The following is a 19,572-nucleotide window of genomic DNA, read 5'->3' as shown; positions in this document are numbered from 1 at the left end:
ATTTGTATTTAGTTATATATATTATGAATTTAACTAATTTTACTTCATCTGAGATCCCCATTTGAATTAATAAACTTTTTCCAATTTTTTCTAACCAAGAAAAATTATGCTGTGTGAACCTTTATTGGACGAATTAGGGAATTATTTTTGTAAAAATTAACTATTAATCTCTCAAGTACTATGGTCTATTTAAGAGATTTTTGTATGGGAATTTCTCTGAAAGCTCAAAACCTTTACACTCAATGTATGAGATTAGTAAAAAAAGACAACTTTGTAAAAGAACCAAATATTAGGTATTTTTGTTTACTCAAGTTTTCAAAATCATTTCCTTGTGAAGAATGATTCTCATAGAAAAGTTTAGTAATTATGAGAAAAAAAAAACTAAAAGACTACAAATAAGAGAGGATTGAAATTAACTAAATATTCAATATTGTATATTAAAAGATGTATTTGAAGTCTAATTCAATCTTATAAATTTCACTTATAAAATGAAGTTTGCATTCACTTATATATTATGAACTAAATTTATTTTTAGTTGGTAAGAGATTTTCAATACCCCTCATATCGAAATGTGTATGATAGATATTTATGAATGATCTAATAACAATATGATATCAGTAATGTTTTGATACCATCTTAAGATTGGACTTAACAAGATAGTTATAATGCTTTGAGACTATATACCTTATAAAATCGATTGTCAACTCGTGCAAGAACCACTTGAAAAGACTAAGTGAGGAAGACACAAAACTCTCCAATTTTCTCAAAAATTGAGTATAGTTTCTTTAATCAAAATTCAAATCTCAAATATACAAGGGCAGCACCTTAATTTATAGCCTAGAGGTGCTGAAATGTAAGCTAAACAAATTCAAAATCCCCCCCAAATACAAAAGAAAGTGGCGCCAACTATAGTCACGAGGAAGGTGTGACTTCCTCTCTTATTTTGGCACCTCCCTATTATGTCTACACCACTCTACTAAGCTCACACCCTCCTAAGACTCCTAAACTAAGGACCTAAAGATGCTTTTACAAAAGAGGTTTCTTATGTTTCCCTCTAAGCACCTTCAAACAATATTCTCTATTATTTAAAACTTGGGCTTGGGCTTTGGGCCTCTCTTTATTTTATGTCTTCTTTTAATTTTGAGAAGACTATAAGGAAAAACTTCAAGTGTGATGGTGAATGGCCTCTTCCTTCATTAATAAAAACCTCATTTAATTGATTCTCATCAAGAAGCCCATTGGAGAAGCACTTCGGATAAGCTCGTCTGAGACGTCTAACCATATTAAGAAATGAATTTTAAGTCTAACTTAACATTATCAAACCGACCTATAAGGTGAAATTTGCATTCATTTATATACAATATAATGTTCGGATCTCTACTCGATATGGGATTCCCAACTCAACATGATATCTAATTACATGTAAAATAATTAAAAGTTAAGATATGTGAGTAAGATTTGAAAAAAAAAAAAGAGTGCTAAATTAAATTTAAAAGTTTTATGAAAAGCATAAATTACTACTAGAGTTTGTGTTGGATCCTATCATAAAACAGTGTACATAGAATCTTACAAAATTTGTGTGTTGGATAGGTACAGATTCTAAATCTTTTTTTCGTGGTTCAAATTTCTCTTCGTTTATGGTAGGTATTGTGAGTCCCCTTCCTCTAAAATTCAATATTCCTCTTCAACATCAATTCAACCATTATTCACATCCATATTGCAATATTAAAAAAAAATCTAAACTAAAATATATTTTTCTACGTATTTTCATTAATAAATAAATAACTTATAAATTGTTTTAGACAAAACATATATTAAATTATAAATTAAACATGGCATAGATAATTAAAATGGGTTGGATGATGATAAAATATTTTTTTGTGTTATTCAAGTAAAAATTATTCATCCAAAAATAAAACTCAGCTAATTCATGGAATCAATTTATTGAATAATCTAATTAACCCTTAAATAATTAAAATATGTGCCTAATTATGGGTAGGATAATGATAATAACTTTATTTGTTAGGTTTATTGGCAGTAACAGTGGGCCCTCCAATTATTAATTGCATAATACAAGCTAACTATTTTGCTTTTCCATATAAATTCGTTTCTAAATACTTTCTCTTTTCAATATAAGAAAATTGTAATATAATACACATATAAATAAAAATACTCAATTTAGTAATTTTAAAAAAATATTATCAATGTATTAGATTGTTTTTTTATTAATGATTTTTTCATTATTTATTAATACAACATAAATATTTATAACATTTAATAGAGACACGTTCTGGATATTCAAGTTCTCCATAATTATTTTTTTCTTCATTTCAACAACAATTATATTTCAATTGTTTGAAAAAATTATTATTTTGAAATTTGCATTTGTCATGATATTTGTAATAAAAAATCATGAATAAAAGAAAAATTGTGAATAACATTTGACACGAAAATTAACACATCTAAATATGAAACAATGGTTAAGTGATAAGAAATTAAAAAAATTAATTTATAGTTCTTTACATACCAACAAACACTCATTTAAAAAAATTATTAAATAATTAATTTTAGCGAATGAAATAAATTAGTAATAAATTATTAATAAATTATGATTGAAATAGTAATTAATTTAATTTTGATATAATTTAGTGTAAACTAATAATTAATTTAATTTTTAACGTTAATGTATAATAAGTGATCCAAATCAAATTAGTTATTAAATACAAATATATCATTATATCAATTTGATTTGAGTCACTAATTCTTTTACAGATTAAATTTAGTTTTTGTTATTAATTTACATTGATTTAACCAACTAATGATTGATTTAGCGATCAAATTATAATTATTTTATTATTATGATTATTTATTTTATTATTATTTGTTATAATTATTGTTTTGATTATTATTAATATAGTAATAATATTAATTGTAATAACAATAATAAGAGTTAAATATGTGTTTTGTTCTTGTATTATAACGCAAAATTAGTTTTTATCTTTAATTTAAACTGTAATTTTTATAATAAGAAAGTTATTAAAATGTGTCCTTAAATTGAAGTAATGAGAATATGGTTGATTTTTTCGATTATAATACTACCGATAGAAAAAGAGATTGTTAAGTGGTGTGTAATTAAGATTTTTTCACCACCTATTTTCTTGCCATTTCGATTACAAATTAATTTAACAAGTGATTTTTTAATTTTAATAACCATTTTGAATATTGAGATTTGATGATTTGTAAAATCAAATGAATGAAGTCAGTAGATTAGTGTCGTAACCCTTTCTATATAAGGGTTAAAAATCCTTCTAAAATGTCTCATTTTATTTTATTTATTTATTATAGATTAAAAAAACATATCAATATCTTGGGTGATAATTCATTGTGACAAAGCAAGCACCTGTGGCCACATCTCCACTTTTGTGCAAATAAAGAAAACCAGAAATGACAGAGTTTCTGAAAGTGTCAATTACGTATTGTGTTTAAACGATAGATATTTTGGAGGTGAATCTGAATAAAAAAGGAACAAGATGTAAAAAAAGACATCATGAGTATACTACAACCGTCTCTTGAACCTTAAATAACATCCGTAGAATTTGGAGAATCTGTTCTTGCTTTCAATATGGCCACATAATTGGGACCTATTGCTGCTACATTCCTGTTGCTTCTTCGATGCATGCAAGAGTCCACCATTAATTCAAAACTTCAATGTTTCTATAAACTTTAAACCCTAATTACCCATAAACAATGCTTATTTTTTCTTCCTTTGGGAAATGGTATAGCACCTATTGTGAGTGAAAAGCGGTTTTTGGGTAATTTCACTGTCTTACACAAAGTCAATTAATGAATGTGAATTTTTTAAGAGTTCAGATTAGGCGAAAAATGAATGTGATTCATATTTGTAATTGTAGTTGTTCTCATTTATTAAGTATTTTAAGTATGTTTTGATAGTCGATCACCGAAATCGAGTGACTAACTCGTTTGATATTAACCGATACACTAATTATTTTTCAAAATTTTAAAGTTTATTAGAAAAAATACAATTTTTTATGATTTTAATTTTTTATTTTATTAATGTTATTTTTTTATGCAATATCATGTCTATCTAGAATGAGTTTTATATAAAAAAAATGCTATAATTTTAGTCAATAAAAAATTAAATTAGACTTAAATGAAATATTATTTTTTTATTCAAATAATTCACATTAATGTTTTATTTTTCAGTATATAAAATAATTTATTGTGAATGCAAGATTATTTTAATAAATGATACTTTTATTTTATTAGAAAAAGTGTATTAAAGAACATGGTGTTATCGTCCGAAATACATATATATTGGTTTTGATAACTTCATTACCTCCTAATTCTTCTCTTTTGTGATCAAACATGTTAATTTCGAATGTACTAAAAGGTTAATTTCTTAAATATTATATTACCTAAATATGCACAAGCTAATTGAAGTGTTGCGACACAGTGACAGGAAAATAACATGTGTATCTTTATATAGTATTATTCTTTTCATTATTTTTTTTCATATTAATTGTTTTAATTTTAATTTTTTCCTCACATTTTATCTTTATCTATATTTTTATTGTACTATAAAGATGTATAAATAAAATTTAGGATGAATGAGTTCCGTGATAAATGGTAAATTAAAAGTAATTTACACCAATACCTTTTCAGGTTTTTCCAAATTATATTGAGATTTTTGTGTTTTTTTTTAAAAAATTCTACACAATTTCTCATTTATTTTTAAACATTATCTTCTATTTTTACACTTCTAAAGCATTTTCTTCAGTTTTAAAATATTCACTCAGCCTTCTAAATAACAAGCTTTTGTAAGAGAAAATGATAAACAAATCAAAGGATATAATTATATTTTGGAAAAAAAAAGTCTGAATAGGTATAATTTTAATTTATTATAAATTTAAAGGTGTGAAGAAGTATCTAAGGACAGCATCTTTCACCCCATATAATTAAAATACTATTTACTAATTATTATTGTTTAATAAATGATATACTATATCATTATACATATCATGATATAAATTATATTACACTGCTGATCAAAAAATAAAAAAATAAAAAAATATCATTATATTACACATTTACAAAATAAAATAGAGTCACATGCCTCAATCTTAATAAAATATCAAACTTGTTTAACTAATAACTACCTTCTAATGAATCAAAGAACTTATGGCATGAAAAAGTAATTACATTTGTAAACAAGAAGTTAAAGAGAGTGTTTGGATATGTTTTTCTTTTTCTACTTTTTATAAATAATTTTAAAATAATTAGAGAGTAAGAGATGATAAATAATATGAGATAGATAAAGGAATAGTAAGAGTAATTTGAAACTAAAATGATAGAAAACAAAGGCAGCATAATTTTTTTGTTTTACTGTATTATATTTTCATTAAAACAAATTTAGAAAATATTTCCTTCAAAATTTCAAAATTTAAAAGAGGCTCAAAATTTTAAAATGAAAAAAAAAACACTGTCAATATTTCATGGATATACCCTTTGATTTTTTTTCTTTCTCTACTTGTATAGCGCTTAGAAAGTGTTTGCTACGACAATTTAATCTTCTCCCTTTATCACCTTTTTCTATCTTATTTTTTCATGTTCGACCTTCAACTCTCGATTGGTAGTGTACTTGCAAAAAGGTTTTTCGACGGTCAAATAAATATTCACTATTTGAGTGTAGTTAATATATTGATCAAAACATACCTTATTATTGTATAACATGTTTATTTATATAATTTGTAATGGTCTCTATCATTCATGCATTATATTTAATGTGTATCATAACTTAAATAAAATTACCTAATTTATCGTATATCTTCTTATTTTACCTTGATGTATTAATTCCGACCAATCGAACGACCTCCAATACCAGGTTGGTTCGTCCAGCCCCAACCAATATACTTTCTATGAGTGTTTTTTTCAAACTTTATTATCATGAAACATAACATATCACCTAGACTAACATTCCGGAATTCAAAGATTCCATCATTACATACAAAAATATTATAAAACATGAAAAATTATTACAAGTAAGTAAAGTGGAATAATTTTAAAGTGTTTGTGCTGCCTCACACATTTAAATTTCTCTCTATGAATGAATTTGAGACGCATTAGGTTAAAGTTATATTGAGTTAAATATAATTGTAGTTTTTGAGAATAGAATCATTTCCACATGAAGTTGGAAGCTCTTGCATTTTCTTTACTTGTTAATGTGTCTCTTTTTATTTGCTGTCTCTCTCTGGTCCCTTCTTTACTTTGTATTGACTTCATATTCATAGGTCAATTTACTTTAACACCTTCTTAATTTAAGTGCTTAATCACTAACAAACACCAAAAGCTTTTTAACCCCATTTTGCACTCTATCTAACTTTGCCCATCACACCAACCAACTTCCTAACACCATTTCTTTTTAAGAATTTCCAATCATGGTTAAACCACCTTTTCCTTAGCTAAGTTGATTGTTTCAGTCCATCAATGGTGGTGGTGGTGATGATGAGTCACCATTTCAAATTTTTTATATTTCAAGTACTTAAATATTTGATAGTGTCACTTCCTCATTTTAGTATTTATTTTTCACTTTGTTGATCACACAAGCTGCTTTCAACTGCTAAAAGAGTTTGTGTGTCTCTTTGGTTATGTTATAATACTAGTAATACATTTTTTATTGTGAAAATTATGCATGAGATTAATTTGTTTACGCATTTTTATAGTCACCTAAAAAAACTAGTTGAAATTGTTTGGCTGAAATTTGATTAGTTGATTAACAAAATTAATTTTAAAATATATAAAAGTTAATCTTTATTTTTTAAGACTAAAGAATGTGTTTAGTAAAATAATGACTGAAGAAAAATATTTGGTTTTATACCGGACGGTACCAGACGAGCCAGTCTCAGTCTTGACAACTGATCGATCGTGTCAAAGAACATCTTAAGACACTTAATAAATGACAACAAAGCTAGTTACAAGAGTATTTGATGAGTCATATTCATGTCCTAGATTATACGAAAAATATCTCCGACAAATAAGTTAAATACTGATTAGCTAAAAAATGATACCAATATTCTTCAGATATTCCAACATACCTATATACTAATATATCTTCCTACAAATCACCATCTTTATATTTCTTCACATTTCGTTTATTACTTAAAAAGAAAGGAAAAAATTGATATAATTAGTGTGAAAGTTTAGAGATTAACTAACACCAACCTCAAAATTTATGATAATGGTACTTGGTAAGTGGCCTATATTTAAGAGAACTTTTACATTAGACACTAAAAATTAAAGAAATGAAAATTGTTGATATTAGATTCTTTAAGTACAACATTTCCCTGTATAGTGGCATCTAAACACAATGGATTCGATATTTTAAAACAAAGTTTTGAATTTAAGTTTTATAAAAGGAAATAATTTAATTGAAAATGTTGTAATATTTTAATGTGTGATAAACAGAATCAGATATGTTTCCTACTTAACATACTCATATGAAAAAAACACAAACATTTTAAAATAATTATACAAAATTATAACATTCATTAAATGAGAAAATTTAATACATTAACATTGTCGATAACATAGATGCAATTAATACTTTTTATAAGGCATGCAACTAAAATTTTAATAATATTTCTGTTTATGGTATAATATCACATGATGCAGTGTATAAATGAATTAAGGGTTTTTACCATGATGGAGTTATTTTTTTTTTTGCTTTTTACTAAGATGGGATCCGTTAAATTTTTTTTACAAATTTAGACAAGTCGTGCCAATTCGGCACGACTTCATATGCACAAATCGTTCCAATTTGACACGATTCTGTCATGTCATACTGAAGTCGTGTCAACTTGTCACAACTTTTGTCTTGTCATACTGAAGTCGTGCTAATTTGGCACGACTTCTGCCATGTCAATTTTTTTTAATTTTATTGTTTATATTTTGGGTAGTAAGTTATGTAATGTTAAAAATTAATTTGATACATAACTTTTTAAGAGTGTTAGTTTTAAGGAACACAAAATTGAATAATCGTGTATGGATCATGTTCACATTAACATCGTCGATAACATAGATGCAATTAATACTTTTTATAAGGCATGCAACTAAAATCTTAATAATATTTCTGTTTATGGTATAATATCACATGATGCAGTGTATAAATGAATTAACATGAAGCTGATTAATCAGTCATGTAGATTCTAAATGCATGTTTTGAAATTATGATATACATTTTCTTTCAAATGAAAAACATAGAAACTTCTTTCATAAGGAATTTTTTTATGTTGTTGGAGTGTGATTGATTACATTTAACAGAAGATGAACACGGTAAAAAAAGTTTATCATAGGTTACTATGTGTTGTGTGAGAAGTGGTTGAAGAAGAGTAATTCGAATATTCCAATAACGGGAATTTGGATAACGACAGAGACTCTGTGTTGTGTTGATGCCATGGTTTCTCTGCCTCTATAAATTCATAGCTACTCTCTCTGTTTGATGATAAGAGAAATGGGTGTGAGCTCCAACAGAGTTGAGGACTTAGCATGCAACAATGGTTGCAACATGAAGAACCAAAGTGAGATACAAATGGCAATGCCAGTGGCAGCCATGGAAATCCACAAGGTTCAGTTGCCACCAGAACGCACCACCATGCAAAAACTCAGACACAGACTCTCTGAGATCTTCTTCCCAGATGACCCTCTTCACAGGTTCAAGAACCAAACTTGCCTCATGAAACTTCTCCTTGCTCTTCAATACCTCTTCCCCATTTTCCAATGGGCCCCTCTCTACAACCTTTCCCTTCTCCGTTCTGACATCATCTCCGGTCTCACCATTGCAAGCCTCGCCATTCCTCAGGTCTCTCTCCCTTTTTTTTCTTTCTAGCAGTATTCAAAAACCATAGCATGATCAGAGACAACCTTAAAGTCAAAAGGGTTGGACGAGTTTCATGAATTAAGAACTTTGGTTACATGTCCCATAGAGATTGTTTGTCTGCAACTGAATTACCAGTCTCAGACAAACAATCTTCACGTAATATGTTACAGGGTTTTGTTAAAGTTTTGTCTTTTAAAATTGAAAAGCTTTGTGAAGTGTGTCAGGTGAAAAGTGTCTGAGATCATGGATAAGAGGGCTATTTTGGATTGTGTAATAAGTACCCACACGTGCATGTTTCATAGATGTTTAAAGTTTGAAGTTTTTGTGTGTGCAGGGAATCAGCTATGCTAAGCTAGCAAACTTGCCACCCATTATTGGATTATGTCAGTACCCTTTGTTTGTGCATGTCATTGAGTTCTTGTTGTAGATTTGTATGATGAATGATGATGTGTGAGTGTGAATATTGTGCAGATTCCAGCTTTGTGCCTCCGCTGATATATTCCCTGCTTGGGAGTTCTAGACATATTGGTGTTGGTCCAGTTTCAATTGCATCTTTGGTCATGGGATCAATGTTAAGTGAGACAGTTTCTTATGTTCAAGATCCTATTCTCTATCTCAAAATGGCTTTCACTGCCACTTTTTTTGCCGGATTGTTCCAATCTTCTCTGGGTATATTAAGGTATTAAATCATGGTTTAAGTTTTTATTGTGGATTTTTTCAATTATGCATTGATTGAGATATTTGGGTAGCTATATTTTATGACTGATAATAGCCTTTGATGATCCACACAGGTTAGGCTTTGTAATTGACTTTCTCTCAAAGGCAACTCTGGTGGGTTTCATGGCTGGTGCAGCTATTATTGTGTCACTGCAGCAGCTGAAAGGGTTGCTTGGAATAGTTCATTTCACCACTAAGATGCAAATAGTACCTGTGCTCATCTCTGTTTTCAAGCAAAGACACGAGGTAAAGTTTGATATTCATACTTTATTCTAGTTCTACTCAGATTTTGTAATAATATATGTTAAAATTCAGAGAGAGCCACAACTTCTTTTAGATATATATATTATAGTTACTGGTTTGCATGTTTTGAATGGTTGGAAGAGTAAAGCAACTTTAAAAGAAAACAAAATGAAATCCCCACCGTAAAGCATTCTGATAGCACTGATTCTGTTTTAAGAAATAAGAATTGACACTGTCACTGAATTGAGATTGGTAATAATATATGTTAAAATTGAGATACTATTTTTTTTTTTAAAGGACGGCCACAACATTTTTTAGTTATATATTATAGTTACTGTTTTGCAAATGGTTGGAAGAGTAAAGCAACTTTAAAACAAAACAAAATAAAACTCCCACCGTAAAGCATTCTGATAGCACTGATTCTGTTTTAAGACATAAGAATTGACACTATCATTGAATTGAGATTGGTAATTGAAAACCAGCTATTTTTATGTATATATATATATTCTCTTCTTTGACTTTTATATAAAGGGATTAGATTCCAACTATTTATCAAACTAAAAATTTCTTCCTTCTAATTATATCATGAAAGGAAAAATGGAATGGCTAGGCAATTAAGGGTCATTTCTAAATGAAAATAAATATTTCATATTAGTCCCAAGTTATACAAATGTGAGTGTGATTACGTATATGCTCACTAAAATTTTTGAGCAACTTGTGCAGTGGTCATGGCAAAACCTTCTGCTGGGATTCAGTTTCCTACTATTCCTGTTGACAACAAGGCACATCGTAAGATCCTATATCTCGAATACAAAAATACATAGATTACTACTCTTTGCTCTAAGACAATTAAGCTACTTCTTGATATCTGAAAATTCTTAATGATTGCAACAGAGCTTGAAGAAGCCAAAACTATTCTGGGTTTCAGCAGCTTCCCCGTTGACATCAGTCATTCTGTCAACCGTTTTAGTATTTTTTCTGAGAAATAAGACCCATAAAATTGCTATTGTAAGAAAGAGCACTTTCCCTTTTAATCTTTTAAAAAACACACTAGAGATGCTCAAGTATTATTTTCATTCCTAATAGTGTTTATCCTTTTTTCTGTCAGATAGGTGCATTGCCAAAAGGGCTTAATCCACCATCATCAAACATGTTATACTTCAATGGTCCTTATTTGGCTCTTGCTCTCAAAACAGGACTTGTCACTGGGATTTTGTCTCTCACTGTATGTTGTCCCAAACTGAGAAACATAATGACTACAGAATACACCATATAAGCAAGCATACACACAAAATACACCATATAACTCAACAGCTATTTTCTTCTGTTTCAGGAAGGAATTGCAGTGGGAAGAACATTTGCTGCACTGAAGAACTACCAGGTGGATGGAAACAAAGAAATGATGGCCATTGGTCTTATGAACATAGCTGGTTCTTGTTCTTCATGCTACGTCACAACAGGTAATGATTCTTCTCTCATTTGACCACGTGATTGACAATTTACTAGTAGTTAAGTTATTGAAGAGATGGAAGTTGAGAAAATGTCCATTCTGACATTAAAATAAACTTGCAGGGTCATTTTCTCGATCAGCTGTTAACTTCAATGCTGGGGCACAGACAGCAGTATCAAATATAATCATGGCATCAGCAGTTCTTGTGACCCTTTTGTTTCTGATGCCGCTGTTCCATTACACACCGAATGTAGTCTTAGCAGCCATTATCATCACTGCTGTTGTAGGGCTAATAGATTATCAAGCTGCATATAAATTGTGGAAGGTTGACAAGCTTGACTTCTTGGCCTGCTTGTGCTCCTTTTTCGGTGTTCTGTTCATTTCAGTGCCTCTAGGCCTTGGAATAGCGGTAAGCTAGGAATAATTTAATCTGTTTCCTGTTATTAGAAATCTAAAATACATTGTATGTTGATGCTATGTGATTAATATTACTGGCTTGGCCAAAATCTTCAGGTGGGAATATCAGTCTTCAAGATCTTGCTTAATGTCTCTAGGCCAAACACACTGGTTTTGGGGAATATACCGGGGACGCCAATATTCCACAACCTAAACCAATATAGAGAAGCTTTGAGGATTCCTTCATTTCTCATTTTGGCTGTTGAGTCTCCTATCTACTTTGCTAATTCAACGTACCTGCAAGAAAGGTTAGATAAAGCGACTTATAGATTGTAATTTTGTAAATGTTTAGAACATTTCAATGATTTTTTTAGAGGCATTTTCTGAGTGATTATGAGATTCTAACCACTTGAGTGCTTTTCCTGCTATAGGATACTGAGATGGGTTCGAGAAGAGGAAGAGCGAGTAAAAGCAAACGATGAAAGTGCATTGAAGTGTATAATTTTGGACATGACAGGTATGCATTTCTTCTGACTTAAAGTTTTGTTATTCAAGTTTTGAGATACTTCTGACTGAAAAGAATAATTTCTTATTTTCTTTCCCCAGCTGTTACAGCCATAGACACAAGTGGAATCGATACTCTATGTGAGCTTAGAAAGGTGCTGGACAAAAGATCACTTCAGGTATAGATACTATCTGTAACATTTTATAAGGCCATAGAGACTTCCATCAGTTTTATTTCAAATACTTATATTCATAATTCGTTGGTGCAGCTTGTGTTGGCAAATCCTGTTGGAAATGTGATGGAAAAGTTGCATCACTCAAATATTTTAGATTCCTTTGGGTTGAAAGGTGTCTATCTCACAGTTGGAGAAGCTGTGGCTGACATTTCATCCTCCTGGAAAGCTCAGCCTTGAATTCCATAGATGAATTTCAAGTACAAAAGGAAAAAGATGAGGCTTCTAACTTCTTTCAGAATCTCTCCGGCTACTTTGCTAGCAAAAACCTTGACAAACCAAGGCTTTTGTTGTTTCAGAAGAGCATCCAAGCAAAACACATTGAGATGACTTTATTCTGTTGACATTGATAATATTATAGATATTTTGAGATTAAAGAAGGAATAAAAGACGAGCGTTCCAATCTTCTTTTTTGCTGATATGACTATATTCTTTTTCCTTTTTCCTAACACAAATGTTAAGTTTTCCCAATTTGAAAAAAAAGACCTCACACTAACAAAAGGGAAAGCGATTGTTAGCGGAGCCAGTGCTTCCAATGCCTACACGTATAAATAAAGTAATCCCACTAGTAGGTTACTTTAACAAGCTTCATTCCCATGACAAGATGATTACATAATGGTTTAATTCTCATTCCTTTAATAAGGAACTACATGGACAATGTAACATTAGCAATTAAACTATGTAGAGGAAGATCGACCAAAAATGTGGTGCAAATTTATCAATCAATAAATAGTTATAAATAAATAAATTTGACGAAGAGGTTCAATCTGCTACCTGATATACCAACCTCGATAAAAGTAATGGGACAGAAAGAAGTAACATATAATTCCAAGACTGCAAACAGAAGCGAAAACTCACAAAAAGAGTAAAAAGAATAGAAATCCTATCAACTAATGCATCACCTTAACCAACAACACCAAAGGGAGGGAAAATCAAAAATAGAATATAAATAAATTACATCAAGACTTCCAGTAATTCCTGAAAATTATGTACCTAATCTCGTCTGGTTATATGTTTCATTTCTATTGCAACTAAAGAATTAAAAGAAAATGTAGGTTTTTTAACCGCAGAATAGAATTATTCACTTCTTGGGCTGTATCTTGTAGATCATCCAATATAAAGAAGCAAAAGTGGTTACCATCCTGCAGCACTTCTTTCTTGAAAAATGTACTTCAGCCAATCAAACATCTGCAAGGAAGTCGACAGTATTAAGCCACAGGAATAGTTAACCATCTTTTGGACAGTATATAAAACAGATTGCTCTCTGACTCATCATTATCTATAAACGATAATCTATATCTATAGTATATATAAAATGAATACAAGGTGCTGGAGTGCACATTTTTGTGCCTTGTTATACCCCCGTAAAGCTAGTTAGGTAAACCATTATTTATTTCCCAGTATTCTATTCTTTATCTCTCTCTTATTTTATTTCTCCTCTTTAAAAATATAGAAGGTATGAAGTCTCTTATTCCCTAGTCTATAATAATATTTTTCTATAATCTATAATAAATGGAATACCCTCATTTGTTATATATATATATATATATATATATATTGTTAGACTACTTTACCCTTCAACTGCACCCAAAACATCTACTACTCTTTACGAGACTTCCACATCAAATTAAAAACATTAAACTGATAAAAGAATTAAATTTAATAATTTATGCAAAAAATAAAAATCTGACAGACAGGCAAAACTTTCTGTCTTTCGCTAGTGTTGACATAATGAAAATTCTTAGTTCTCGAGGGGTGCTTACTCAGAAAGACTGCAAGTTTAAACAGTTTGCAATAGGATAGTCTCCCACACTCCAGCCAACAATTGGAGTATGGATCTACTTCTAGTAAAATATATGAATAAATAGATTTTAAAAGACTTACAGGTTAACGTAACTTTTTATAAATTAAAATATGTTCGCGTAGATAGACCTTATATTTACTAAATATTAAAATATATGGGCTCCTCTTTACCCAAAAGAGGTCATCATGTGATATACGTAGCTGACCTTGCCTTTGTAGGATGAAGCATTTGTTATTGTTGTATGGGCTCCGCTTCAGGAGAATGTCTCTTTTCCAGTGATTCCCTCTGGCACTGAAACCCACAAATTAGACTTCTTTGCCCTACCTCACTGTCAGTGTCATGTCTAACCCAACCTTTGTCCGTTCTTATTGATCAATTTTGGTGAAAAAATTGCACAAACCATTCATTATTATAATTATTATTAGTTGCATTAGGGTTAAATGTGTGGTTTGGATCATACCCATTTGTTCTTTGTGAACAATTTTAGATATAGCGGTGTTTTTTCGGTTTGTTCCTGCTGGAATTTGGACTGGCATCAGTTTGGGGTTTACTTGCTTCTCTCTGCCTCCGCTGTTTGCTGCTTAGCTAGCTGGGTAGAGAACAACGACAACTATATGGCTGGGTTTCAATTTGGTCCTTTGATGCCGGTGGTGGTTCCACAGCCTCGGGGTATTGGCTGAATTGGAGGTATTGGTTTAAAGCAGGGCTTGGAGGCTTGGTGCCAGGAGGTTTGCACTTGTTTGGGTTTTGACCACGTCGGAAACTCTAACAGCCTTGAGGGAGACGGTGAAGAGAGGGGGTGGGGCAGTTGTAGGTGAATTTCAGAGGGAGGTTTGGAGGAAGGATCTTTCAATAATTTCAAAAATAGTTCTGTAATGACCCTTTTCAAGCAAGGGGAAGTTCCCAAAGCAAGTAAGGAGTCAAACTAAAATAAACAAAATTAATTCTTCTTCCCCTTCTTTCATTACTAAAAGTACTATCTATATACCAGTGGATCAGGAGCCAAGAGGCTGTCACATTTCCCAGTACAAAACAGGATGAAAAGGGAATGTAACAACAAAATATAAATTGGCAGTATCCTAATAGAATAGAAATAATCTAGAATTTTACATGTGTCATAGGGTGGTGACTCAGAAACTAGAGTTTTATTTAATTGTCGTTTGCTAATATGTAACACTTTTTATCTCAGCCTTAAATCTAATTGGAATACAGATACTCTAATTCAACTTGGTATTGCAGAGAGCTTGATTATTTGGAGAGGGGGAGCTCTGACATGAGCTACCAACAAAGAGAATAGCATAAAACTTAAAACTTAATGCAACATGATATCCAAACAGAAATGAGAATATAAAACTTAGTGCATAGATTAAGGTTTTTCCTTCTGATAATGTTCGAAATGGGAAAAGGCAAGAAAAAGAAAAAAAAATAAGCACAACCTTCACAACATACATATAGTATTCAAATGCTTTGCCTAACGCAAATTGAGTTTAACAGCCTGAACATATATTCAGGTTTCTGAAAATAAGTAAACACAATAAAAGATATGGCACAATATATAGATATAAAATATAACACAAGGAAACAAAACTTTAAACAACACATGTCCAATTAGCCAGCTAAGCGTACACGAAGGAGGAAATTCTTACTTGAACGAAATCGTGTTAATGATATCTCCTGGAGTTCCCGCTTCATGCACAGACGTTCACCAAGCAAGGCCATCACTGCAATTCCAGAACCATTCACAATCCACCATGTTATAGAGGAGGGCCAACCCCCATACACAATGCATATAAAGAGATGGACAATGTAGAGTGTGGCTGAAAAATCCAAGCACTTTCGTGATCTTTCAATCAAATAAAACATATATACCGCCCTGCATACAAAAATAGTGGCATAAGAACAATGTCTACAACATAATTTGAGCAAATAGTGCACAGAAGCCGTAACCCAACAGCTAAGAATGCCTCCTTTGGTTCAATCCTCCCACTAAAAATAATCACAGAACAAACACAACATTGGACAGAATTTCTAAATATAAAACAAATAATTCCACTAGATTTAGAAAAAAAAAACATATTATTTCTGATTTCTTATTTAGTAACATTCCTAACAGGGTCTAATTTACAAATCAAATATCGTTTCTTTAACATTCCAAAAGCATTGATAGAAAGAGAACTTAAAATTCCAAATTAAAGACACAACTATCTCAAAGGTCCCAAGTGTAATTTTTGTTTCTTTTCCTACTCTAGAATACAGCACAATCAGTCCAACACAAGGAGAACAATCACTCAAACGGCTTTAACAATGAACATTCATTCATAAGCTTAGAGGCAGAAAGCTGCTAAACCAAACCAAAAAGGAAAATGATGAAGGAAAGAGGAAAATATGCTAAATACATGGTTACAAAAATGCTAAAGGTTTGTTCAGAAACTTCAGGAAGCAATCAATAGAATAAGTAAATAATGAAAGCAACCTTCTAACCAGTAAATTAAAAATTACGATACACTACAGGGAAGTAGAGTCACAACTCACAATCAGTAATCAATTATAGGCCAACTAATGACAAATTCAAACATTTTATTTAAGGTGTAAAAAAACAATTACCCTGAAACTGAACTGAGCAGAAATGAAGCAATAACACACCAACCAGTAACGGTGGAGGTGGTAATGGCAACATAGTCAAAGAAATAAACGAGACTCATCCGAGACACACGCGTGCCAACAAGTATCGACAAGAGCAACCCCAGGGTGATATAGTACAAACATTGAAGACACACAATTTGAGCAACAATAAGCCAAGGGTCCCATACCACCGCACCATAGAACATGACGCCGACCAGACAAACTCCCTCACAAAAACCTAGTCCTCCCAGAAAACCTCCTCAAACAAATCGAAACCAATTCTCAAACTTCCTCCACTACAGCAGCAACCCAGTAATCCAAATCTCCGCAATTGGAGCCACACTACTCGTCATTCGACAAAAGGTACAGAATTTAGAGACCCCAGTTTCCTTAAAGCACTTCAAAACCCAAATCAAGGTTACCCAAATGCAAACGATGGTTCCTGCACCCTCAGATCTGGATTCTGGAAGCGGTAACTTTTCACGGGGAAAATCGACTGAAAAATAAGATCAGCATGAGAAAAACAAATCAATATAAGTTCGTGATCGATTTATCTTACGGGAAATTGAAGAGAGAGATTCCAACTTTGTAGTAACAGTGAGAGGAATTGAGGGAGAGTGAGGGGAAATTACAGATTGGGAGTAGAAGCCGAAAATTGAGAAGGGTAAGAACGAATTGCTGTTGGAGAGAAAATTGGAGTGTTCTCCAACGGTGATGGCCACAGATGAAAATTTTGGAAGAACAATTGCACACAATTTCACTAAGCATTGAAGTTGAAACTACAAAGTGTCGTTTTAGCTTTCTAATTTGTCGTTTTCGTATCTTTGGCATATATAATATACACGTAAACGTATATGTATATATATGTACGTAATAAGTATGTACGTATATAAGTATGTACGTATATTTATAAACACTTGTACTTATTTTTCAATAAAATTGGTATTTTTCAAACCAATGATAAAAATCGTGTTAAAAAAATATGCATCATAATTTTTTAAACAAATATTGGTAGATTAAAAGAGAAAAATATATTTAAAATATTATTAATCTTGATATTTAATTTATTTTAGAGTTTAAATTCATCATAATTTTGGGTGCAATTTATGAAACATATTTGAATATCTTTATATGCATGTATATATAACAGTTGACCGCATAGCGCAGTGGATTAGCGCGTTTGACTTCGGATCAAAAGGTCGTGGGTTCGACTCCCACTGTGGTCGAATTTTTTGTGTGTTCTTTTCTTTTTCTAATTCATTTAAAATTTTATCATATAAGATATCATTTCTGAATGTAAAATATGCAATAAGAAAATATTAACACATAAATAAACATTTAACAAATCAATAGAAAATAAATAACACTTAATTTTTATTCTATGGTAACATAAAGTTTTTGTTATAATTAAACAAATATATATGTTAGAGGCAATGCCAAATATATTTAACAATATAAATATATTAATGTATGTAATTTTCTTTTTAGAGATTTTGAATCAACCAATAAATATGCATATGTTAATATATTCATGTATATAAGAAAAAACAAGTACATTCTTATTAATTTTTAATTTTTCACTAATTTATTCACCTACGAAACTAAAATATCTTAAGTGAATATCTAATAATCTATGTATATATAAAAGGAATTATCCTCTTTAATTATTTTTAATTTATTCTATTTTATTCTTATATTAATATTTAATTTTATTATTATATTATGGCTCATATTTTTTATTTTTTCTAAAACATATTAAAACGGTTAGAAATAATTTTGAATGTATAAAAGTTTTTTTTAATTTAATTTTCTTAAATATATTTTTATTTTTTCAATTTTAACGCTACTTTCCAATTTTAATAATTTTTTAGATTTTATCACCTTTTTTTTTCTTTTTTGCTTTTTTTCACTTTATCTCTTCTTTCTCAAATATCTTAAAATTTAATAAAATAATTTTCATGCTCTCTATGTGTCTCTCATGCTCTCATATATACACATAAACCTATATTTATTTAAATAAATATAAATATACATATAATAAAAATAAAAATAAAAAATACGGATATAGTGTGTGAAACGTCTTCTCCTAATAATTAATTAATTAAATAATGAGGATTGTTGTTTAAATTTTTACAATAATCATTTCTTAAACACAACAAACTTTATTTTAAGTTGTCTGAATAAGAGTTATAATGACATTTTTATTATTATTATTATAATAATAACAGTATGCTCGTAATGTGTTGATAGATCACTTCATTAATTTTCATAATTTAATAATAGTGTGTTCTTTTTCTTCCATTACATTCATAATATCTTGTTGATTTAAATTTTACTATCATAATCATTAACTTTAGTCAACACTACGATTATATTGTTCTTATCATCGCCATTGGCTACAAAACAAGATAACTTGATTACATTATATGATGTGCATTAAATATAAGATAGGAGATACATTTCTCTATAATTATTTATAAAAGAAAAAAAACATATAATATGGTTTTCACATGCTAAAATTACTTTATACACAATAAAAATAAAACTAGTTAAACTATGAAAAAATATTTTTACAAATTAATTTATAGGTAAACTAATTTTAATTTATAGAAAAAGTCATTCAAACAAACAAGAAATACTAAAAACAACCATCAAACTCTAAAACTTAATCAAGACACTGTGTTCGCGTCACTAGTTAATATGTAAATCA

At 30.1% G+C, this 19,572-nt stretch overlaps 2 protein-coding genes and 1 non-coding gene across 3 annotated transcripts; 2 read left to right on the top strand and 1 right to left on the bottom strand.

The window, feature by feature from the left end:
- The first annotated feature begins 8,142 nt into the window (after positions 1–8,142).
- LOC137818327 (putative sulfate transporter 3.4) lies at positions 8,143–12,841 on the top strand. Its single transcript, XM_068621676.2, has 13 exons — positions 8,143–8,875; positions 9,228–9,276; positions 9,365–9,572; positions 9,685–9,856; positions 10,577–10,642; positions 10,748–10,861; positions 10,962–11,078; positions 11,187–11,313; positions 11,426–11,712; positions 11,817–12,007; positions 12,131–12,216; positions 12,306–12,382; positions 12,473–12,841. The coding sequence occupies exons 1-13, from the start codon at positions 8,516–8,518 to the stop codon at positions 12,614–12,616; spliced, it is 1,998 nt and encodes a 665-aa protein (XP_068477777.2). The 5' UTR covers positions 8,143–8,515; the 3' UTR covers positions 12,617–12,841.
- A 518-nt stretch (positions 12,842–13,359) lies between these two features.
- On the bottom strand, positions 13,360–17,666 carry LOC137818328 (structural molecules protein). The gene is made up of 4 exons (XM_068621677.1): positions 17,495–17,666; positions 16,845–17,358; positions 15,887–16,113; positions 13,360–13,624 (listed from the first exon to the last, which is right to left on the bottom strand). The coding sequence occupies exons 2-4, from the start codon at positions 17,066–17,068 to the stop codon at positions 13,617–13,619; spliced, it is 459 nt and encodes a 152-aa protein (XP_068477778.1). The 5' UTR covers positions 17,069–17,358; positions 17,495–17,666; the 3' UTR covers positions 13,360–13,616.
- A 348-nt stretch (positions 17,667–18,014) lies between these two features.
- On the top strand, positions 18,015–18,088 carry TRNAR-UCG (transfer RNA arginine (anticodon UCG)). The gene has a single exon. It is a non-coding gene; the product is annotated as a tRNA-Arg (tRNA).
- Positions 18,089–19,572: the final 1,484 nt, after the last annotated feature.

Source organism: Phaseolus vulgaris, chromosome 10 (genome assembly GCF_051622355.1).
Source record: "Phaseolus vulgaris cultivar YP4 chromosome 10, ASM5162235v1, whole genome shotgun sequence".
Taxonomy (NCBI): Eukaryota; Viridiplantae; Streptophyta; class Magnoliopsida; order Fabales; family Fabaceae; genus Phaseolus; species Phaseolus vulgaris.
Note: the sequence above shows the minus strand (reverse complement) of the source record. Positions and strands in the feature narration are given on the sequence as shown.

Bases quoted from the DNA above. Each gene is read 5' to 3' on its own strand.
- LOC137818327 (XM_068621676.2), top strand. From the start codon at position 8,516: ATGATAAGAGAAATGGGTGTGAGCTCCAACAGAGTTGAGGACTTAGCA. The intron at 10,643-10,747 runs GTAAGATCCTAT...TGATTGCAACAG, and splicing joins TGTTGACAACAAGGCACATC to AGCTTGAAGAAGCCAAAACT. The intron at 12,008-12,130 runs GTTAGATAAAGC...TTCCTGCTATAG, and splicing joins TCAACGTACCTGCAAGAAAG to GATACTGAGATGGGTTCGAG.
- LOC137818328 (XM_068621677.1), bottom strand. From the start codon at position 17,068: ATGTTCTATGGTGCGGTGGTATGGGACCCTTGGCTTATTGTTGCTCAA. The intron at 16,114-16,844 runs GTAATTGTTTTT...TTTTGTATGCAG, and splicing joins CTGCTCAGTTCAGTTTCAGG to GGCGGTATATATGTTTTATT.